The 24992-nt window shown below is 43.9% G+C and overlaps 1 protein-coding gene across 5 annotated transcripts in view; it reads right to left on the bottom strand.

The window, feature by feature from the left end:
• The window catches only part of myo1g (myosin IG), a 42405-nt gene that overhangs the window by 10705 nt on the left and 6708 nt on the right, over positions 1-24992 (bottom strand). For all 5 annotated transcript variants that reach the window (XM_041052788.1, XM_041052786.1, XM_041052784.1 and 2 more), the window contains exons 10-21: positions 24811-24925; positions 24163-24333; positions 22915-22985; positions 18640-18714; positions 18339-18471; positions 16109-16275; positions 15136-15343; positions 14321-14544; positions 13400-13544; positions 10824-10928; positions 10185-10298; positions 7122-7279 (exon numbers count right to left, since the gene is read on the bottom strand). In XM_041052788.1, the coding sequence (XP_040908722.1) occupies positions 7122-7279; positions 10185-10298; positions 10824-10928; positions 13400-13544; positions 14321-14544; positions 15136-15343; positions 16109-16275; positions 18339-18471; positions 18640-18714; positions 22915-22985; positions 24163-24333; positions 24811-24925 (1686 nt within the window). The remainder of the gene's footprint in view (positions 1-7121; positions 7280-10184; positions 10299-10823; positions 10929-13399; positions 13545-14320; positions 14545-15135; positions 15344-16108; positions 16276-18338; positions 18472-18639; positions 18715-22914; positions 22986-24162; positions 24334-24810; positions 24926-24992) is intronic.

Genomic DNA, 24992 nt, shown 5'->3' with positions numbered 1-24992 from the left:
TTAATTAGCACTTCCCCTGCTGCCTGGCAACCATCGCTGGGGCAACAGCAGCATCTGTGGCGCGGACAACAGGGGCAACGTGGGCCGAGGCCGCTCGAATCGGAGGGTGTGAGGCGGCTGGGCGGGCGGGGAGCAGACCATCCCGCAGGGTTCACTTTGGCGTCACGGGGCCGATCATCACCGATCTCATCCATTATAATTACCATCACCATCATCAGAAACAGTGGGCCTATCTCAACCAGCTGCACCCTGCGTCTTGAGTCTCCTCAGGGGGCATTCTGGGAAAAAGTGAGTCATACTGTAACAACAGCAGAGCGAACGTGCGTAGAGTGATTTCTAAAAATGGTGGATATATGGTTTAAAGCCAACACTGAGTGGTGCGATACACGCACACGGCTTGAATCATGGATGTGTATCATCCACTGTGATGTACTTTCATAGCGCTGGCTTCAATAATTTCCTCGCCACCAATTAACTCTCAAAACACCCGACACATTTCTGAGATAAGAGCAAATCGGTTTAACAGTGAGTCAGAGAGGGAGCACAGGGAGGAAGAGCCGAGCGTCTCATCAAATCGATTACCAATAAGGAGATCGAACGCTATCTTCCACCTCAGTGCAAGTCAGCTGATCAGCTGTGATCTCACATCGGTGTAAACAACTTCAGAGGAGTGATCACAGCAGAAAACAGCCAAACATGTGCCTTATTGAAATCCTTTTTTTTTTTTGACTGATGAACTGCTGTGTCTTACTCCACTCCACAGTGAGACTGTTGTGAGGAATAAAAACGTTGCTGAGGAATCCATTTGTTGCACTCTGAGGTCGACTCAGAGGCAGCACGTGTGTGCCATTTGAATCCACAAAGAGGCCCTTTGATGCCGCTGCAGTTTCGAGGTCAGTCGCTGACTCTGTGAGTGCGCCCAGGAGGCTTTGTGATGCTCGAACAGAAAAGTCCCCGGGACTCAGCAGCCCGAGCGGGAGGCACAGTCAGGACGTCTTCACACAGTTAAAACCTGCTCCTCCACAGCCGAGCTCTTTGATGTAAACGTGTGGGAATGAGCTCATCAGGAAAAATATGATGTGGGTATTCACTGTCTTTCACAGCACGCTTGATGTTTCCCACCCATCTCATCACACTGTTAAATCCCTCTTCACCCGCTGCAGTTCTACCGTCATATCACTTACCCTGCATCATTCACGTCTGCTCCTTTATCATGAGCAGCACATTGACACGTTACTTACATACAAACTGTGTCTCACCTGTGAAAGCCGAAAAAAGGAGAACCCTGATAAGAATAATTTTCACGAGCCTACACGATGTGTTACAGTCTGTTAATCTGCTTGTTCATTATGATTTTGAAGCTTTACAATTTCACTTCAAAGATAAATGCCTCCCACATCCGGCTCATGTTAACTGCAGACATTGCATTTAAAGTATAAATACACTCACTTTTGCTTATCCACTGTAGGATTCTTATACATTATTAAGCCCCATTTGGATGTTATTTATTCCTTTAGGAGAAGTAGGATGATTTCAGACCCTGAAACTTTTGGCCTGAAAGAAGGGCAGTGTTCCCAGTGAAAGGCCGTTTCATAGAAAAAAGAACTGTTTCACATTGTTGTTTTGTTATAGTTCATTACAGTTTTGTGCAGTGCAGTAAAAAAAAAATGATATTTAAGGATCAAGCTCGTTGGTAAAACGACCAGGATCCTTAAATAGGAGCTGCTGTGATGGTGTAATTAATTTGAAGGCTTATAGTAGCTCATTAATACTGCTATGATCATCATGGTATCATTTTAAGCTTTATATGTGACAGTATTTACTTAATTATTCAGAAATACATAGTAAAAAATTAATGTTCATTAGATTGAGTTTTTAATTGAACAAATTCTGTATTTACAGCTTTAGACCAAATTATGTGGCACAGCTGACCTAAATATTTTTTATCTGGGCAGGAAAAGTGTGAATCACTGTATCTTAATCACAATCAGGACACAGAAAAGCACTGATACTATAATGTGCCTATATGTCATGGATATTTTTAGTTGTTAGGATGAATCTGTATTTTTTTCCACGTATTCTGAGGCTCAGATATTCACACACACGTGCTGATGCCCGTCAGTCACACGCTGCTGATGATAACAAGCCTGTTTGATCCAGGCCGGCTGTAATCAACAGCTAGAGTCAGGCTGGACTTTGTGGTTAAATGGGGAAAAATCACTGGACCACATGACCTGTCTGCTCTATGGGAACTGAGAAGGAAGTAGGTCAGTGTTTATATTCACTATCTGCGTCCACCTAGGTTAAAAGCTGTTGCCATAGTTACTCGCCATATGATCAAAGCTGCACAGGCTCTGATCCTCAGCCACGCTTCAAACCAAAACTAGAACCGGATCAGAGGCCGCGTGGTGGAAAAATCATAAAAAGAAATGCAAAACAAGGGACGGAGAAGTGAGCAGAGGGGTCGAGCTGACTGAGGAGGGAGCGGCGCGCAGGCCGCCTCCCTCTCCTGTTGCCCCAGCCGCCAGGACCGGCTGAGAGACAAACACATTGAGGACAGCCACTGAGGGAGGGAAGAGAAAAAACAGAGGAGGCTATTTCAGGCTCAGGATGACGCCTTTCACGACCTAAAAAGTGAATTTAGAATGGAGAGGGGCCGATTTCGCCTGTGCCTGCACCGACTGACAAACTGTTGACGTCCAACAAGGTCAAACAAGAAAGTCAACAAGTAACAGGTCACTGTGTGTGTGTGGGTGTGTGGGGGGGTGCTTCTCTTTGGTCACTAAAGCCACATCAAAAGGCCACTCACATATGCTTTGAGGTTAATGAAATCACGTTTTTTTTTCTCTCTCCTCTTGGTTTTCTTGGGAGAGGGGAGGGGAGGGGAGAGGAGGGGAGGGGAGGGGGTGACCCAGAAGATTGCTATTAATGCAGCACCGTCCCAGGTCTCTTCATATTCATGAAGGAAACTGCTGATTTAGAGAAGAGGGGAGAAAATGCTGGAGAAGGAAACAGGCTGCGAAGAAGAGATGGAGTAAATTAATGTAAATGAAAGAGGAGAGAAGGACAACTGGGGAGAAAAAAAACAAAATGGGGTGAAGTAAAATGTTTTAAACAAAAGGTTTAAAGGTGCGATCATGAGTCTGGACCCTCCTGAGGATATGGGAAAGGTTTTCACTGAGGCTGGTTTTAAGACGTTTCAGACTGTGTTTAGACTGAAAACAGCAGCAGCCTGCTGTTGGTGTGAACCTTAACCCCTTGAACTTTGAACTTAAGCCAAACGTAGATGGTGCACAGGGACCTTGTGAGCTTTAGGTGATGTCATCCCCTGGTTCATGAGCTCCACTGGGAAAGTGCTGGATTTCAGCTCATTCCAGAAGCCAAAGAAAGTAGATTCATTGATTATTCATTGATTAATGCATCTATCTGTCTATCTCTGTCAGATGATAAGGACAAAAAATGTGTGAATGACTTTAGTTAAAAACCCCAAAGGGATTAATTCTGATTTCATAACGTGACTTATTTCTGACTGAAATCTAATAAGCTGGCAGGGTATCATTTCAAACCCCTTTGGAAACTATATCCGAAATCTCAGGGTATCCTTTCCACATGACAGCAGTTTGGGGCTTGAACACCACCTGTTATACTGTTGTAGAGGACTGTTGGCCTCCGCCCACACCTTCCTCACCCAGATTATTAGACTGATGGTTGTTGGTTGTTTGCTGGTTATATTTCATAGGATAAGTAATTAAAAATATGTTTTACAGGAGGAGAAAAGACAATTTGAAACTACTAAGAACTTGGAAATTTATTTTTTACTTTATTGTATCCCACAAACTGCTGCAAATTCTGGGGTCAGCATCTCAGCTGGTATAAAAACTTTTATTCTATTCTGAAATGAGTCTCGACACAGTGATTGATAAGATAATAAAATCCCCAAATTGCCTCTTAAGCAAAGAGTCCTCCTCAATCTTTTAAGGCTGGGGGCAGATCACACTCTAAATCCTGCCTTTGGCCTACTCATACTCCCCCAGCTGTCCCAGCAGATGGTCCACGAGTCCAACACCCCCACCCCCCCCAAACACACACACAAAACTTCTCTCTCAGAAAACAGGCACACTCACATACCAACAAACACACACACACATACCAGCACACACACACGCCTCATTCATGCTGACAGCTCAGGCCCAGGTGACAGGGAGAGAAAGGATGACGGGATGAGGGTATGTACAGGAAAGAGCGACAGATGAGGAGGAGAGAGCGGAGGAACGCGCTCCGCCGAGGGAACGACAGACGGATGTGACACGACAGCGAACCAGGCAGCTCTGTCCTCACCGACAACGCAGACAGCGCTTTGAAGTCAGATTCTACCTTGTGCTGCGAGCGCTGCCTTCCCTGACCCAGTTTTGGTACAACACACTGTGCCACCACACACACACACACACACACACACACACTGAACTGTAAACACCCGTGGCCTCACACGTCTCCTCTCTCGTATGTGAATTGGAGAGATGAGAGAAAAACAGCCGGAGCCACAGTCGCTCCACTGACGGTTTCCTCTCCTGACCGTCCTCCGAAACTCGCAAAACAAAATGACGCGCGCGTGACTCTCACAGCCTGGGATCTCACTTCCTGACAGAAGGAAGCACACGAGGAGTGTGTTTGTGTCATCCTCCTCTTCCTCCTCCTCCTCCTCCTCTTCCTCCTCCTCCTCTTCCTCGCACATGCTCGCACACTTACACAGCTAAACCCTGACTTTGTCTCATGAGTCTCCTTTTGATGGGTAGCCTGGTAGAGGTCACGACCCCCTCCATTCACCGCAGATGGTGGCACAAAGAGGGGCGGGGGCCTGTAACTGACCCCTGATGGTCGATTCCTCTGTGACGCCCGCCGCACCCCAGCCAGAGCCTCGCAGCTGCTGCAGGGACCACGGTGAAGCAAATACCCCCCATCCCCCACCACCCCCAAAAAAAATAACAGACCAAAAGTCTAAGACTCGTAAAGCCCACAAAGCCTGACTGGGGATCTGGATCTGGGATCAGCTAACTGAACACAGGACGATGCATTAAAGTGGGAACACACACCCCGGTGCGGCTGCCGTCTGCCCGGCCTCTGAGCCGCCCTCCAGGGAGCAAAGACAAAACAAACGACTGAGCTTAAGAAGTAACATGACATAGATGTGAGTGAGACGACAGCACAGCTCATGTTTTATCTCGACATGATTCCAGAAACATAACACACATAAAAAACATTTTAAAAACTGGCTCATTTATTGAGCCGTTGCATTAAACTGCATTAGTTGTAGCTAGATGCATCTAATAAACTGTCAGTGAGTAAAAGCAGCAAATCCATCAGATCTGAGCAGGTTGACCCAGTGAATGTTTGTTACTCGCACAGTTAAGTGGTTATCAGCGTAGTTTGTGTTTAATTTTCTGCAGATCAATCAACTGATTAATTAAAGAATGTGATGATGAGCTATGTGAGTGTTTGGTCTGCAAATAAACTTAAAATCCAGATTTCACAAGGTTTTTTTTTAAATAAACAAATTAAACACTGACAAAAATCAGTTTGGCTGGAAAAGTTATTTAATGTTTCCAAAGCTTTTCTTCCACATTTAACGTCCTTCCTCAGTAGCGCTATATGTTTTGTTTTTTTGAAGATGTTTTTATTCTGATATTAATATGGAGACGAGCCTTCAGATCAAAGAGATTCACTAAACAAATGAGGTGGTTTAGTTTGTTGACTGGTTTAGTTCCTGAAAGATCTGGAAACACCAAGAAAGTGGACTTTGTCTTCAAAAACTTTGACGCTCACAACCCATAATAATTATCCCCAAATATGAGAAAGCCGCAGTCTTTGGTGGATTTTGGCAAAAGCACAATGAAAATCCACGAGACGAGCTCTGCTCTGGGACTGTTTGTATTTTTCTTTTTTATTTATTCATACAGTTTACGTCAGTGAAGTGTGGACCATGGTAGGATGATTAATACTTGGGAGGCCAGTCACTACAGACTGGGTGCTGTCTCAGCGGACAGTACTTGCGACAACACACCCACACACACTCTCACTCTCTCACTCTCTCTCTCTCTCTCTCTCTCTCACACACACACACACACGCACACACACACACACACACACACGGCCACAACCAAAACAGTCTGCTCTGTGTGAAAACTTGCGGGTTGTGCCATTCAAACCCGGTCTGGCAGACACGAATGCGGGTGGAAGTGAATCAGATTTATAAACAGCAATGAGCGATCAGGTTCCGAGTGATAAATGTGATAAATGTCAGCGTGACTGATTCATTTCACGGCAGTTTATTCAGAGCAGGGCGCGCACACGGACAACAATGACAGTGATAAATGCCAAGAATATGATTTGTGTAATTGTTGCGCTGCATTAATAGACTTCGCTTCAGCCGAGGTCTTTGACCAGTGACAATGAGTCTAGAACTGTGTTGCTTATTCATGTGACACCGAGACCCAACGGGCCAAACAATCACTTCACCAGCTGATCTCGCTAATTAACTTCTCCTCGCTCTGGAAAGTTTAGAAATCAGCTGCTGGAGTGTTTTTGTTCTAACGAAAACCTCTGTAATATTTGTTGGTTTAATCCTGACAAAGTGACACAGAAACTCCTTCATTAATAGCATCAGATGGAGCAAACTTGTCTTCACTTGCCTGAAGCAGATCTTTGGGACATCCATGATTTGATTTTGGTAATAACCCTTTAAAATGAAACAATATCTAGTTGCCACCCCTCGTTACTGATTGCCTCTAATTCACCAGTTCAATACACGCCCCAGACAAAGGACACTTTGACATGGAGAGGACAGGAGCTGAGCATCAAACCTCTGACCCTGCAGGTAACGGAGAACCTGCTCTGACAAGAAATTCTGACAGGTGTTTTCTCTCAGTGCTTTTGTGTCAAAATGTATTTTGTCATATTATCCAGCTTTATTCTTGGTGGCATCTCCAAGCCACACCACGGGGCCCTCTAACCGCTGAGTGCTGCAGGCTGACCATTACAAGGACTGCGGCGTAAACAGAAACGGAAGCCGCGGGGATAAAAAGTCTGCTTGTCGAGAAAACCGCGTTGTCGCTGCGGAAACTGACCGTGTGAAGTAGTCGACCAGCGCTCCCACCAGCTCGCCCACTCGGTCCTGGTTGGGGCACAGCTCCCCTCGCTGCAGACACAGCAGGACGTCGTCCTGAGAGGACGTGTGTAGCGCCAACATCTGGTCAACGCCGCTGGTCACGCTCAGTCCCGTAAACTGTGGAGAGAAGCACAGCCACAAAGTCACACACCGATTCTGACCGAACGCATGGACACGGCAAAGAATGTCCGGGATATATGTGCATGATTCAGGTTCACAGAAGATGTTTGTAACTGTCTCCTCAAAGTCTTGTTGTTGGAAGATGCTACACAAATAAACTTACCTTGCCTATAATTCATAGGTAATATTGCGGGTTTAGAAAGTGGGAGACCATGAAGTTCCCGTTTTTTCTGCTTGGTGTTATTATTATTTCATATTCTGTGGTCATTTTTTGTTGGGAATGCACACTGCACATCGCACAGGTCATGACCTGTTCGGGCGGCACATATGGCAGCGCTGGAAATTAATTTGTATGAAAATGTCAAAGGATTATCACGTCAACGTACAATACCTGTGAATTTAATACAATGCAGAACGGCACAGTATATCCTGGATCAAAAAATCATGCATGAACGAAGTCAGCGGATTATTTCCGCTCACGGTATGTAGGGTGAGAGAAATTCCGCCCGCGGTGCACGTGTGGAGGCGCAGTGAAAGGGGAAAGTCATGAGGTGTGATCCAGTTGGAATAACGCGCAGATTTACTGCGGCTGAGGAAACGTGAGCGACAGAAGGAAAAGAGAGAGAGGGGTGAAAGAAAAGCAGAACAATCCAGTGGACAGATATACAGACAGAGAGACAGAGAAAGTGAGGTGTCAGAGATTTTAAAATGGGAATGGGAGTCGGAGTGGACTAAGCCTCTTACGGCCCCCAGCACACACAGGTTAATCCAGCGGGGACGACCGTGTGCGTGATGTCCCGGCACCGTCAAGGCCACATTCTGGAACAACCTGTCCCCTCAGTGGAGGGAACAAAGCAGAGGTTATCCAGCAGCATTCGGTCATTTTACTGGATTCCCACAAAACTACTCATCATTATGGGATTAGTCACTATAGGTGTTTATTTTGTCGAGTCGCTCCGTCCAGTTGTTTTGCAGGACGTTGTTTTAAAGCTCGTGTCAAACACGAGTTTCACTCAAGACTTGGTCTTGGACTGGTTCTGTAAAGAACCATCACCGTTGCGCACTAAGCTGCTGTCCTGTCACAGTGTCCCATCAGTTTTTTTTTTGACCCGTGTGACACTTCAGCCTTCAGCGCTGACGGTCTAACCTGGTGACTCTGCACTGAAGAGTCTGGTGACACAGTATGAGGACAGGGCTGCACCGCTTCTTTAGTGCTCTATTGTCTGTTTCTGACCTGGATAAGACTCACATCCCTCAGACTGAGCAGCAGAGCTTAATGGCATCAGCTATCTTTAGTCGCTCCGCTGCTGCATAATGATGGTTTTTAACCCTCTGGCATGTTTCAGGCTCTCTCTCTCTCTCTCTCTCTCTCCCTCTCTTTCTCTAAAACCACTGCTGGACATCCAGCTGTGCTGACTCATTACGTTGTGTAGGTGCTACCTACAGTGAAATCACATTTGCACTTACAGTCAAGAACCGGTCTGAACCAGTGCAGCATCTGGTTACAGTTCAACCTGCCAGTCAAACCTTGTTCATCTCAAAGTCCAGCTCAGACTCAGAGAATCTTTCTCTGCCTCCAATTAACATGAAGCCACAGTGAGATGCAACTTTTTTAAATGAACCGACTAAATAGAAATGACAAGAAGTGACAGGCTGTGACACAGAAATGTTTAAATCCTACGTGAGAACTGCTAAAAACACGAACTAAACATAAATCTAACCTCTAGCTGTGGCTGATAAAATCTGCTGTATGCAATCTCTTACCTGCCACAGTTCAAGATTTTTCCAGCCACTGTTTAACCCCTTAAATCAAGCCCCTGCTGCCTATAGGTTCTCCCCAACATCCTGTTTCAGGCAGAAACACATCAAACCAGGGAACAAAGTCAAGATCAAAAAGCTATTTCAAAGGACCTTGAAGGATCAGATTAAATAAAGCTGCCATCTTCCGTCCCTCTCTGTCACTCTCTCTTCACTTTTAGCCTCCTGTCCTTCAGAGCAGGCGGCCCTGTGAGATCCCTGATCCAGTTTCTGAGATCAGGCCACGAAATGTTCCAGGTTCGCCCCAGACGGCACAAAACCTTAAGATGAGCCAGGCCACCGGTGTTGTGGCACGACCACAGCGTCACATACCAACCACAGCACCTAACATACACACAAAAATCCACATACACACATTGACTGTCTTGACAGACAGGTCATAATCCCTTTGAGTCAAGACACAGGGTTCTCTCACTGTGATTGCTCTCGTCCTTTCCTCTTTTATTGATGGATGACAGTGACCCGGGTCAAACTTGATGTAAGATGTGTGTGTGTGTTTGTGGAGTGAATAAAAGTAGTCCACAACTGAGACGACAGTACAACAGGTCTGACCCACATTCCCAGTGGCTGCTGGGACGTGGAGCTGCTGCTGCTCGGTGCCGTGCATCTGTGTTGCTTGTCCATGTGGAGACCTTACAACCCAGACTGGTCCCAATTACTTTATAATTCATTTCCCACTTTAGTTTTTGGTTTATAGTTTGTTATTAACTGTATATTCTTAACACAAACCAGTTTGTACGACATGTTTTTCCCAGGAAGGCAGTCGATGCTTTTGCACACAGAAAGTAATGGAAGTTGTGAGAACAGTTTAATAATCCTTCCTAATTTCTCACCTCCACGCACCAGGTCAGTGGCTGCCTGATGTGGGCGTGAAGCTATATATATATATATATATATATATATAATAATGATGAAAATAATCTTTAAAGATGAAGCAGGGTTAAGTTTAGAGAATTAACACATTCACTGGAGAGTCCCTACAACCGCTGCAAATGAGCGTGTGTGTTATATTCCTTTGTGCGTCTGGGCATGAATGTGTGTGAGTGTGCATTCACACTGTGTGCTCTCCCATGTGAGTACTTACAGAGTCTAAAGGAAGCTTCTTCAAAACCTTGTACTGCTTCTTTGGCTCTAATTTGTAGATGTACTTGTCTGTGACGAGCAGGCCGCGGTCTGTGCTCTTGTTGAATCTATTCACCTGAGAGAGCAAGAGAGGAAACCGGAGAAAGAAAAGGATAAGACTCCACATTTGTTCGTTTTCTATTTTCTGTTAAGAGCCTTTTTTTTGTGTGTGTCTTCTGGGTTTCACTACGCTCATTTCCAAAACAGGTTTTCCTTGTGGAGCTACGAACAAGTGACACATGAAACAAAAAAAAAAAAACACTGGTGTATCTCTGGTGTATCTGTCAGTGTTTCATTCACTTTACCAAAGCCCACATGTCGTCAAATATACAAATGCTCTGATTATTTTTATCTAATTTTTTTTTTTAGATTCCAGTCTGAAAAGGGTTGTATTCACAGTTGGAACATGAAATCTTGAAAGACGAGCTGATAAAAAAGAGAGAGAAAGATATAGAGAGAGAGAGCGAGGGGGCGGATTGGGGAAAACAGCAAGTGAGAAAAACATCCCGCAGCTAAAAGGAAGCAACAAAAGAACGAAACTCCTTGTGGCTACAAAAGCAGACATTTCCATTTCACTGTGTTCCTTTCCCACATACTGTACCTTCCTGCAGAAGCCAGAGAAGAGGACCTGACTGTACTCGTCTTTGTTCCTCAGCTCCTTGGAGACACGGACGAAGCTGGAGCTGGTCTGAGGGCAGTCTCGCACCTGCAGAAATCAGAGACACATATTATTACGAGAGGCCGGCGGATGCCACCAGCTCCGGTTCAGATGGTATAGGAATGTATCTCGTCGTTAGTCACAAAACTCTCGGTGACCTCTCTCAGCCTCTTTCAAGCCTTTTTATCGCTTTAATTCCTTAAGCGGCAGATCAAAGCTCGAGGCCTCGGGCTGCTGTTACCAGACACGGTGTTTGACGTGCTGTTACAGAGGGAGCAGGGTGGCTGATACTGGAGCTACACTGCCTGATGAGAAACACAGTCGTGGGCAGCTAAGAAGGAAATCTAAAACTGTGTCATAGTCTCAATACTACAGAGTGAAGCCATAATAATAATGTCTTCAATCTTATGTGACCGTGAGCTGTATGTGAGCTATTTTGCACGAATGTATTCATATTGAATATACACTATATGGCCGTGGTCTGTGGACATTCCTTAGGTCTGGGGCTGTTTTTCATGGTTTGGGTTTGGTCCTTTTGTGCCAGTGAAGGCAAATCTCAACGCTAAAGTAAGCAATGATATTTTAACGTGCATCTAAATCTGTGTCTTGATGAATTTATGAGTATCCTCTAATGCTTCAACATGACAATGTTTCTGTAGACAGAATGATGACTTTAGATGTTGAAGTTAGACAGATGTCCAAATAACAAAGTGAAAACTGTGATTTCATTTCCTATGCCGTCGTCTTTTCTCACTTCCGGCCTCAGATGCCAGCAACATCCCCACTTTGGTGTTTAAGATCAGCTCGAATTCGAGAAAACAAAGTAAACTTTTCAGATCTTGTGATCTTGTTTAAGGTTTCTGAGAATGCACAACGCTGACCGTCCCATTTCCACTCTTCCTCCCACTTTCTGTGCTCAGACACTTGATCTTAACCAGCGTCAGCCCCATACAAGTCACGATTCGGGCTTGCTGCATGCCACGTTACACGCACTTATCTATAGGTCTTTGTGGAATTAACTACAGTCACGTGAAGCTGAGGCCCTGGAGGAGGCCAACGAGTCACAGGCCATCTGACAAACTAACGGGAGGAGTGACTCAGGACTCTGTGGTGGTCACGCTCACACTCCCTGAAGGCGCCTTTCAAGCCTCCGGCCACCAAACAACCTCAGATTAGCTGGTAAATGAGCTGACTGTGGGATTCATTAAAAAAAAAAAGAAAAAAGAAAAAGGGCTGTGTTCACAGGCACCATCCTCCATCAGTCATGCTGTTTACCGTGAGGCTCGTCACATGCACCATATACACTCACAACAACAGAAGATTTTCTGTCATTCCATACACGGCTGGTCATTCATGTTTTCTTTACTGTGATAAATTCAGGCGAAAAAATTTTACCAGCAGGGTGAACTGAATCCAAAGTAATTTCCCAGTTATTTTCTTTAAAGAAACTCATTGTGTCGCGTGTCACACTGACCGGTTTATAGTACACAAGGTCCTCTTGTGGTTAGGACTGTTTAGAAAAGGTATCTGAAAGCTGTTTGCACTGATTTTGCACCATTAAGATAAGAATTATGAAAAATGCTTACTGCTGCACAGAGAGATAATCACCCTTTTTGATGAGTCTAAATGAGTGCCAGTATAATTTTAACAAAAATATTTGCCCTAGTTTCGAAGCAAAAGAAATTTCCCACAACAATTGGGAATTAAATCTTGGATTCATTCAAAAGTAAAACGCCGATTTACCTCACCGTTAACCTTAAAAACACTGTGCGATCTTACACTGGTGTTCTTCATTAAAAAGAAGTAGAAATGTAGAAATGTGGCCGATGTTGCCACTATAAGGCTGGAGCAGTGAAAAACTGGCACAGACTGCACAAACATGAGCTGATGCCTGAGAGCTCGAACATCGAGGAGCTCGTAAACTCTGTCCCTGTCTAAGGATGACTCCTCATTAGATTCATTGGATACAACATCTCCAGGCATTTGTTTGCTTGTTTGTTCACGTGTTGTATTGTTTACCTGAATTTAAAGGTTTAATCAACCAAAGGCAACAAATCTGTATTGTCCCAGCGGGATAAACTGACTAAATAAATACATGATAACTAAATAAATAAATACGTTTTGCACATTAACTTGGGCTTTAAGAATCTGTGATGAGCATTATTAACTATTTTCTGACATTTTACAGACCAAACAATTAACCGACTTATGAAGGAAATAATCTTCAGATTCATCTTCAATGAAAAATTATAGTTGGAGCCCTGACATTAATGAATAAATATACTAAAAAGACTAGTTACTTAAAAAACCTTGAGGTTAGAATATTTTAATACAGATTTCTCTTCCAAAGGTCAAGACTGAATCTGCACGTTTAACTGGAATTTACATAAAGTAAACATCAAGGACTTAATGGACTAATTTAACATGTTGTGTGGTGGAACATGAAAACAGAGGTTGCTGGAACTCAAGAGTGCTCAAGTTTTTCTTTTGTATGTGTTTTGTGCAAGTGTGATTCTTACATTGGCCAGGTAGTCCCTCTCCCAGGCTCTGCTGACACCCCAGTCCTTCCTCTCACCGCTCAGAGCAGTCAGAGCCGCCACTTTGGCCCGAACCTCCAGCATGTCAGACGGAGGGATGTTCTTCACGATCTGCCTCGCCCACCACCTGACAACAAGGGAAGAGAATAAGACAGCATGCCACGTGGATGGAGTAATACATCAAAGGTGCAGTACAGTAGGAGGCACAGCTTCAAGTCAAAGTCTGTGAGGGATAAAAATAGGTTTTATCTGCAGTGCCAAAACATGTTCCTGTTGATTCAAGTCACTCACGCACAAAACCCAAAGGCTCAGCAGTTGCTGAGAATGGATGAAAGTGTGTTCAACACTTTTTCTGAAATTCACTTTGTTGCCATGAGTCAGATGAGAAGATCGATACCTCTCTCATGTCTGCGTATTAAATATGAATCTGCAGCCAGGAGATGGTTAGCTTAGCTTAGCTTAAAGCCTGGAAACAGTGAGAAACAGCTTGTCTGGCTCTGTCCTAAGGTTACTAAATCTGCCAACCATCACCCCTAAAGTTTACCAGTTAAATCTTGTTTATTTAATCCGTAATAAAACCAAAGTGTAAAAACGACGTATTGTGCTTTTGCAGGCTGTTCCGTGTCAAACTATTTCCTGGAGTCTCAAGACTTAACTTTGGACAAAGCCAGGTGCTTCCTTCTGTTTGAAGTTTAATGGGCTGCTGATGTCAAACTATTCCTTAAAAACGTTTAAGTGTCATTTTATTTACATTTTCAAATGATTTATGCTTCTTTTTGATACAAGAGGATTTATCTCTGACAGTTTGTCCAAAGTAAAATATGCTTTAAGACTGAATATTTTGGAATGTTCCCAGAGTTTGTTATGTTCAGGGTGTATAAGTTTCATTTTGTGGGGTCTGACCTGCGATGCAGCATGACTGTATTTTTGTGAAACTGGGCCAAAGCTGCAGGTGGGGTCGGCCACTCTACGGTCTTTCCATAGTCGCCCATAGTTCGCACATTAGCGAATCTCCGCTCCACCTCCCAGAAGTGAGCCTTGACCTTGTAGCGCTTATAGCAGCCCATGATGGCGTAGATGGCCCTCATTCGCCGGCACCTCATACGAGCCAAAGCCCCACGCCATACCTGCGAGTTTTAGAAAAAGAGGGACACGTTAGAGAGACGAAAAAAGAGAGATGTCTCCTCTGTGCTCCAGTTAGAGAAGCAGACTTCTCTGCAGAGTCATCAAAGTAGGTCAGGGATAAGAGAAAGGAGAAGGGTATTTCATTGAGCAAGCGAAGTAATTGACTTTAATGTAACTGTACTCTGGATCTCATTAATTCCCCCAATTATTGTTCCAGGAAATTAGGATTCAAGCTGGCAGATGAATTACAGTCAAACATAACCAGGAGCCACATATTCATGAGGCTGAGGCAAACTGCAGTCTCCACTTTGAGACCCAGAAGCCAACGATTGAAACTGGAGACGATAACGCTGCGGATGATTAACTGTAATCACATGATCCGAGCCGACATTGAATTAGGTCTCTGTGTCAATTAATTGGACTGTCAGATCAATACATCCTCATTAAAATGCAAGCAGGGCTTTAAAAACAGCGGTGGAGATCTGACATTAAAAATTTTAAATCATGTTGAGGCTGTAGGTGAATATTAAAGAGGTGATCACGAAAACTCTGGCAGCAGATAATAAAGTCGTGTTAATTCTGAAACGGCTAACCTTCTGCAGGAAAAGCACCAGGATGGGGATGAGTGCGGCTCTCTCCTGCTCCAGGGTGTAGAGAGATCGTGGCGTTCGGACAAACAGCTTGGTGAGACCGTACGCCACGTCGTCCTGGAAACCGTGCTGGGTGACGATGGCCTCCACGGCCTCCCTGTCTGAGGCCATCAGGTGGTTTGGCCAGGTGTACTCGCATGTCATTTTGTACCTGCAGAACGTTCACAAGGAGAAAGAAGAAATCAGGGCTTATGATCACAACAGTGTTATTCAGTATCGCTGCCTTTATCTACAAGGGTGAAAGAAACAGATATTAAAGTTGCTCTAGTTACTGTGACTGTAAAGATGGCTGAGTCAGTGGTTTTATTTAAAGGGGCACTCCACCATTTTTACATATTGAAATCACTTTATTGTAGGGAGATATAGGGAGTACTGCTGTGGAGGAGCTTCAAACTGCATCATGACAAGTGTAGGATCATGTGTTTTTTGATCTTCACTCACATTAAGGACTAAAATCAAAGCTATCTCGTTGGAACACCTATTAAAAATACAAATGTTTCTTCAGCTGTGCATAAAGACAGCTTAAAGACTCAAAGGCACATAAGAGAAAAGTGGACTGGTTTTGGTTTTTTATGTAAATTTTCTAACTATCAGAGAAAATGACCTAGGTTATACTTTGTGTTCTCCCACTTTAACAGAAAAGATCACACTGTTATCATCATTGTTAAATGATGCAACTTGTTAATTTCACCTTCAGCTTCTGCTTCAAGTAATTTAAAGCGAAATTTATTTCATCAGAGCAGTGATACTTTGACTTTAATAAAATTCTCTGGAACATTTTACATCTCAAAGCAAAAGAGAGACAGGCTTTTTTTTTCTCAACTTCCTTACAGAGGAATTTACCAAAGAAAGAGCTGAAACCCTGAAGAAGTCTTGCCTCACAAACTATCTCCTCACAGCGACCACGTTCTCTTACCGCTGCAGGAAGCGAGCATAGGGCTGCCTGTAGGCAAAGCCCGCCCTGCGCACCATCACATTCTCCAGCAGGCCGAGGTAGGCCACCTGGTGCTGGCAGCGAGCGTCGTCAAATAGCATCGGCGACTTCACGTCGTTGGGCTTTATGCATCGCACGTAGTACGGCTCCTGGAAGACAGAACAAAAGAACTGCAAATAACTCCACAGCCGACTTTGTCCCCGTGTTGTTGCCGTGCAGGACTGTAAAACAGATCATCTTTCAACCAGAAATACCTGACATCTCATACACCTGCTTGTATTTAATGTAAAATACTTCACTGTACCTCCCAGCAGGGATCAGTTAAGTATCACATCATCACCAGTTTACAGAAAAATGAACAGTAATTAACATTTTGAATATGGTGAAAGTTAAAGTACTGTCACAGTATAATGTATTTCCAACACTTTGACTGATTCAGTGTTTGTATGTTTGAGGCAAGATCTTTTCATAACACTTTTGTTTAATCACCTGTGCAAACTTGCATTTGTCTCTGATATTCTGGTGTTTTTCTCAGCGTTTTCGTCGCTGCTGTGTTCATCACTGTGCAAGTAAATAAACTAAACTCAGCTTGTAAACTGTCTGCGAGCCACAGCCAAGCTGCAAAACTGGCAGACTGAGTTCAGTGACCTTAATCAGACTTGCAGAATATTTCAACAGACGCTACAGTGAGCAGCTGAGCCTCAAAACACATCCAGCAAGTCTACTTATGAACAGCTCATTGAACTGCATGTTAAAATCTGAAGACAGTAAAGTGTGGCTGGATGCCTGCACCTTGACAGGGACCTCTGAGGGACACGATATCCTATCAGAGGACAGAGGCTGCTGTGTTTTCACTGTCTCTCTCTGTCTCTGTCCATGAAAGATGAACCAGACGGACCAATGTGAGCTCTTTCTGAGTGCTCCCCGACACTGTTGTGCATCATATCAATGATGCATGTGCATGCGTTTCACCTCAGCTCAGCAGAGATTTGAGGAACGACACAGTTACTGGGGGCTGGGAGCAAATGAGGTGCGCAGACTGGGCACAGGTGCTCTTGAACAGCAGTTGAGCAAAGCATCCGCTCTTTCAACATGATCTGAGGGGAAAAAAATAACAGTTGCCAGGGGAGTTTCATTTCATTTTACCTCAGCCACACCAAGACGAGATGCTGCAACAGCATGACAGCAGGCCATCCCAAAATAACAGCAGGAAATGTCAGACTTCAGTCAGTGAGATGAGGCCAGGAGAGGTGAGCGGCCCTTTCTGTGGACTACCACCACCTCCTCCTCGCCACCCCACAAACTCCTCACAGAGTCAGACAGGATGAGGACAAGCGACCTACAAAAACTGTTACTCTCTGACACCAAAAAGAGCACATTGCTACGTATACATGCTCCTGCTGGACGGCTGCGCGCTCCCTCTCGCTCCATGGTTTGTCATGCATGGTGACGAACCATCCTCCCAGAAGAAACATCGCACTCGTTGGCAGCCTCAGAATAGCCTGTGACTCATTCAGGCTTTACAGGGACCAGAACAGCCTGATGCAGAGCATCCTCCTGGTGATCACAACAGAGCAAACTGGGGGGATCTACTAACACCGACATGAAAATATAAGCAAAAGAGCGAGCCTCCAGTGCGTCTGATTTGACAACCGTTCTGGCCAACAAAGCCAAAAGAGTAATGCTAGCAAGAGTAAAATTTAGTAAATGCTGGACTTTCTGGCATCTTATTTACCAAATAAAAAAAATTAATTAATTATGTTGATTTCAATGTAAGTAGTAACAGAGGACAGATGCCTAGCAAAGCTATTTAATCCCTTTGAAATATGAGCTAAGGACCATAAATAATCAAAATCAAGTTCATCTTCTTGAACACACTTGGACACAAAAGCTGATCAAACACTTTCTGCTCTTCATCCAAATTCAGAAAACAGCTTTTGGGAAATGTGTCGGTTATAGAGCAATTATACCAAAACGACTTTTGAAGGGTGAGATAATTAGCGTAAAAAGGCACCGACTTCGCGGCCAGCCTGGAAAACTTTTCTCTCAGCTTCACATCTTCTATAGATACTGCTCTCAGCCTTTGAAAGACAGAATTACTTGGCTTTACTTTATACCGTCAGAATTAAGCAATAAGAATCAGCCTCTACAACTTCCCACTGGGGTTACAGAGAAGAGAAAAGGAAGTCAGTTCTGAGCTGAAACCACAGACCTTGCAGGCCAGTTTATCCACCAAGGCCACAATGGAGTTCTTGAAGAGGGTGGCGGCAGTCAGAGGCCGCTTGGTGACCTCTGTGATGCTCAGCTGACCATCTGGCCACATCTCCTTCAGGACTGGGTTGGCACTATGAGAGGGACAGAGGGAGGCAAGAAAAGGGGGGCAAAGAACGAAGAGAGGACGCCATTAACTAGGCTAGTAAGAAGAAACTCATTTATACACTTAACCCAGTTACTGAACTGTCAAGAGCATCATGATGTTGGAAAAATCTGTCAGTGAAGACTGAACTTGGCACCTGTTGTACATGAGGCGCTTGAAATCTTGGAAAAGCAGGTCCTTGTTTTTGTCCAAGAAGCCCTCAACGGAATATCTGTAATAGACATAGAGGGAGAAAGTGAGAGTTGTCGAGAGTAATTGGCCAAAAGTAGTTCAAAAGCAAGAGGGAGGCCCCACTGAAGAGCACTTGGAGTGAAGCAGTGTGTCAGGATGCTAAAAATTACAAGGAAGTCGAACAGAAAGTGACACAATTTAAACAGTAAGCGTCTGCCACTAAAAGGGTCACTATCATTACCCGTTAACGGACTCCACTCTCTGCTCCAAATGATTCACAGTCCTCAGGCCAGAGGATTAGAACAACAGTCATGCCGCTTAGACGATTTACAAATTAGGAACACGGTCAAATTCCCCCCACGGCTCACGTTTCGGAAATAAAAGACACCAAACTGTCTACAAGCTAATCTGTCTGCCTTTTTTTTTTCTCCAAACTGCTCAGTTGGTTTTGGTGAGGCATCCGTGGGAGGTCACGGGCGCACTGTAAGGCACAGTTACATAAGTCGTCCAGCCTCGGGGTAAGAGGCTGCTGTAGTGTAAGCGTTGCCTCAGATAAACCTCTCCCTCCGTTTCCTCATTCACAATTCAACAATAACTCGCACAGTGCGGATGCTCTGAGACTTAAAAAAAATGCATCCTTTTTATAGAATGCACAAGATGGGCATAATAAATCAATCTACTAAAATAAGCACCAATGCAGCAATGTTAAAATACTCAGTTTCAAAGTTAAAGTCCTGCCTTCAAAACCTACTCACCGCTTAAGAATCATCAGCTAAATGTACTGAAAATATCAAAAGTAAAAGTACTTGGCCCCTGTATTTTATATTACAGTATTTGACTGATAATTCTATGCTATGTTGGTTGGAAAGAGGAAACACACATTTAGAAACCTTTTTTTTTTGCCTCTGACATCTATTTAAATGAAAATATTTTAGAAATCTCTGTTTGGTGGAACTGAAAATCACTCATAAACAGCTTATTATGCCTTATTATGTGTGTCTATGTCAAATCTTAATCTGTAAATTAAATTAAATGTATTGCAATAAAAAGTAGTAACTACAGCTGTCAGATAAACATTGTGGAGTAGAAGTACAAAGTCAGAGTCAGTTCTGCTCTCCAGCGAACACACAAATAAAACAAAACAAAACAAAAAAAAACACAAACACAGGGTGTCACATGTCGTCTGCATGGCCCTGTCTGTGACTGTGACCTCGGCTGTCACATCTGGAGGCAAAGAAGCAGAGGCTGGCTATGACAGATGTGTCCCCTTGGCTCACGGGCGGCGAAACCAAACCACCTGACCGGATTCTGGGAAGCTTGCCGAAGGGAGACAGAGTGTGAAAGGATAAGAGGGAGCAATCAGAACACACAATAACAAGCCACAACACAACATTTACAAGGACAGGACAGGACAGCACAGCACAGACTGGAACAGGACAGACAGGAGAGGACATGCAGAGATAAAGGCAGAGGCTCTCCAGAGAGGGGAGGATGATTTAGAGGAAAGTATATTTAAGTGAAGGTCAAGGTTGGTGCAAGAAGAGGGCTGTGTTGTGAGAGGTGAAATGGAGCACAAACTAAAAGAGCCAGGCGGCAAAGATGTGAGATTTCTTGCAATATAAAGTTGTGCAGTAAGGGAAAACGATATATATCTTATGGCTGCTCAAAGTGCTGCATGTGCAGGCTGAAATACTGCAGGGAATTTAAAATGTGGAAAGCAGAGAGAACCAGGTGAGGGTTGCAGTGCAGAAGGAGGAGAAAAAGAGGAAACAGGATGAGGAAAGAAAAAGAGGAGGAGGAAGAGGGGAGAGCGAAGTAGGTCAAAGTGGGGGGGTGGGAGCGGTGGGTTGGGCAGCGGGTGGCGAGGACGAGGGTATATTTAGCCAGAGTAAGGATAGACTCGGACAGGATGGGATGGGACAGGGGATGATGGGGGGCCAGTGCCACAAGGAAGCAATGTACAAGGGGTGACAGCTCAGCTGGAGCGACCCCGACATGGCCCCGAGACGAGCCGAAGCCGGGTGATGGGGACACGTGGTGACAGGGACAACCATCTGTCATTACCACTGCAGGTCTGTCACACACATTCTTATCCAGCGCATCATGTTAACGCTGGCAGTGGTGGGATGCAGCTCAGTGCATTTAAAACAACAACAAAAACATCCTTAAACCTGCAATAACTGATCTTTGTCCACTTGTGGAGCAGTGGAGACAAGTTGTGGCCGCAACATTAACATATTATCACCTCATTGGTTGTTGGCAAACAGGTGTTTGTATACACATCCAGCAGTTAAGGAGCAACACCATCATTTGTTTAGAATCGTGTCTGTGTCCACCTGGCACAAATGAACCCTCTCTTAGCTCTGTTCTCGGTCTCCACCAACTCCTGAGGGAAATATCTGGCTCCAAAAAAAAGACGCTACCAGAGCAGAAAGTTAGAACCGAAGCAGTGAAGCTGCAGCTGAGCAGATGAGCTGAGACTCGCTGTAAAGCTCCATAAAGCTGAGGGGAGCTGCAGATTCAGGTGATATAGTAAATCTGTGTACGTTCTTCACTACGAACCATTTCACATTGTTTTCACGCTGTTATAATATTAAAATACTGATTGTAACCACTTCAAGAAACAAGGGATTTATACTTGTAATGGATTATTTCACCAGTGTGATATATATAAGGCTTGAAGCCGATGCCCATTGTGTGGTCAGACAGAAAAAAAAACAAACAAACAAACAAACAAACGGTGCAGTGATTGTCTGTGGGAGCTCTGTTGAACTTCAAAGATGGATGAAATTGCTCGGTGTTTCGGTGTGTGTTCGACATCGTGTTAGCCTGGATTTCCCTGAGTCATAGAACCTCAGTAAACCCTACTCCAGTTCCTCTTGATTACTGCTGCTGCTACATCTCACAGAGCCAAATTTGTCTCATCAGCTGGCTCCATCCCTCCCCATCCTCATCTTCCTCCTCCTCCTTTCGTGTTCCCTTGACATATTAATGTCCTTCCCCTCTCTAGATTGAGGGCAGTACACGTGAGCAGTGGGATCTTCTGAAACCAAAGCCACGGTGGGTGACTGCTGGCCAGGGGCCTCATCTGGCCGATGTGACGTTTAAATCCAGTGAACACATTAGGCAAGTGGAGCAGTGATGGAGAAGGAAACTGAACTGAAACTGAAGTGTTTTGTCTCATCTCTAGTCTGTGAATCATAAACCAAACAACCACTAACATAAACCAAAATTATTATACTTTCAGAAAGGGACAAAAGCTAAAAAACTCCAATATGCATAAAAATTGATCCTATAAATTCTGCACTAGTGGCTCAGAACATCCTGCGTTTGAATCTGGTCCAACATCTTCTTGCAAGTCACCTCACCAAATCTTTCCTGTCTGCTTCTACTGTGATCTTTAGAAATTTCATAGTGATTATAATAATTCAACTAAAAGGGTTTTTAAGCACAATTTTTAAACCTTAATAAGTTCGTGCTCATCTTATCTTTCATTTTAACCTGCATTTACATCTCAGACGAGGTCTTTCCTTCAATAACATGACCATTTTCCCCTGAGCCATATGTTCAACCTGGGCTTTTATTCAAACACGTGCAACAAAATGAATTAATTCCATGCGTGTGAAATATCTCGATGACTTGATCTGTGAATTCAGCACAGTCGAGTCCAGATCCTCTCCATGCCCCTACAACGCCACGTGTGTTGTACGTGGCTGTGTTTGTGTCTGCATGTCAGCACGTGCAGGTTAGAGAATGCGCTTTATGTATGTACATGTGTTTTTACATGAATGAAATGTACAGAACATGTACATCTAAACTCAATTTCTGCATTGGATTCTGGGATTATCACATGTGAGAATCCTCTAAGATCATCCTCAATCCTCTACGATAAACACAAACACTAATGAATTGTTTTCAAGATATATTTGTCATAAATTACACATTAATTAGAACGGGATGAATAATAAGCAAAATCTTCTCAGGGAATTAAGGATAATTCTGAACGTGTTTTTTTTATTTACAACATTTTCTGGCCTGTAAAGCTGTTGGTCTGTAACACTGGAATGCCTCTATGAATACATCCACTGCTGCCAATGTCATAAACTGACCTCTCTTAATAGGATTAGAAGGCTTACACTTCCGAACTCTGCACAACATCCTGTCATTTTTTTCAGCCGCACACTGGCCCGAGCTGAAGCAGATGATTATAACAAAGTGTGTAAATGTGCGAGCGACTCACGTGACGTCTCCAGCATAGTGGCGAATACGGAAGTGTTTCTGAAAGTCCATGGTTTTGTCAGTGGGGCTGAGCTGGAAATGGGGAGAGGACACTGTGAGTGCAGAGCCAATGGTAAAAAAAAACAAAAAAAAAACAACAAAAATAACCCTTTTTCTCATTAAATGTAGAAACATTTGCAGGGTGTAAAGATGTCAGCTTTAAGAGGAGGGAATGGTGGCTGTATTTGGGATCTGCTGTTGTCTAAAACAACTCTGAATCAAAACATTGGAGAAACTCTGCTCTCTACTGACAGCAACACAAAACTGCACCTGTGTTACTCTAACACAGGTGCAGTTTTGCATACTCCAGTCACACAGGAGTAAAAAGGGGGAGTTTGTACTTTTTTGAGAAGAAATACAACAAATATGTATTGTATTTTGATCTGATGTTTTTTTATCCACACCAAAATGCCATTATTTCCTGCATGTAGTAATTAAGCTAATGTTTTATCATAAGATCCATTTGTGTATTTGTATTTTTAGCTGTCCAACCCTGAGCACTGTATTTTCTTTTCCACTTGTTGAGTCCCAGCAGATTTATTGATTCTGATTCATCTGCATTTGTCTCAGCTCATCAAACATTTTGCACAAGGTTTTTTTCACCAACTTCACTGGCCTCGGTTTGTTTTTTTACAGTGCAAACCTGCCTCCACTTAAAGGTGTACATATAACTATAAATACTAAAACTACATGACACTAAACTAAATATAACTTTGAGATTCAAACAGACCCGGTGTGTCACTTTACATTATTGGCTAAAAATGGCAAAGATTTCTTCATTTTTGTTTTTCAGAGTTCCTGTCAACCAGTCACCACTTCCTACTAAGTCAAGTCAGAGATCCGGTTTTGCACATGAAAATCAGTTTCATGTTGAGTAGCTAAAAGTCTTCTGCTTTTGTAAAGCAGCTTAACAACGCCAAAAAAAGACCTTCTGAATGTTACTGATTACCGGTAAATTTATCCCATTCTAACCTCCAGTGACCAGTGGGCCAGGCATTACAAACTCATGCCAGCAGCAAAAACATTGTTTAAACCCATATAGTCTGTGTAACATGTGATAATGTTTTCCATCCTTCAAGCTCCTTAAAGGACCAAAAGAATAAACCTGCATGTTACAGGGTTAATTATTATCCTCCGTGTGATTTTGGGCAGTTTGAAATGTTGATTCACTGGAAACAACAGTCACATGAGGAGGAGAGATGATTCTCACCTTGCGGGACGTGTAGTGGGGGTGCTGGGCCAGTTTGGTGTCCATGCTGTCCAGGCAGACTGTGTCGGTGACGTTACCGACAGTGAGGCAAGCTTCGTCCAAAATGGAGATGATGCCCTTGTGTGGCTGCTCCACGAGATCAACAATGATCTGGTTGTTGAAGTAGTCGATCTGTGTGAACGACACCATTGTTAAGCGAAAGAGAAACGGGTCGATGGTCATGAATCAAGTGGTTACTCATGTTACTGTGGGTGAGTTTGTGCGATTTGTGTGTCCCTCTGGCATGTGTGTGTGCATGTACTGTGTGTCTGCCTTTATTCCGACTGGGTGCTTGTGCAATCACAAGGTGGCGTGTGAGTAAATGACAATGCAGTGCTTCACTTACAAACTGTTGTGGTCTGCTAAGCTTCTGCGAGTCACATCTGTGTCAACCATATCATCTACAGATTACACTGAGCTGCCAAACAACAGCCTCCAAAATCACCATACAGTGATGATCATCACATTTTCTACACAAACACAAATTATTATAACCTTCATGGAGGGGAAGTTATTGCAGGACTGTTGTGTTAGACTGCACCCGTTTATAGGCCGCCAAAACAGCGACCTGCGGACATATGTGTGTTGTTGTTTGTGTGCGTCTCTCACGTGTTGCCAGGTGATGCCCTCTCTCTGGTATTCGCCTTGTTCCTGTCGGAGGATCAGCTCAATGAAAAGCTGTTGCAACTTCTCGTTGCAGTAGTTGATGCAGAACTGTTCAAAACTGGCCGACAGCAGAGGAACAGTTGAGCAACATCGTCAACAATGACCAGCTTCTTTCGAGCTAAATA

Source organism: Toxotes jaculatrix, chromosome 13 (assembly GCF_017976425.1).
Source record: "Toxotes jaculatrix isolate fToxJac2 chromosome 13, fToxJac2.pri, whole genome shotgun sequence".
Taxonomy (NCBI): Eukaryota; Metazoa; Chordata; class Actinopteri; family Toxotidae; genus Toxotes; species Toxotes jaculatrix.
Note: the sequence above shows the minus strand (reverse complement) of the source record. Positions and strands in the feature narration are given on the sequence as shown.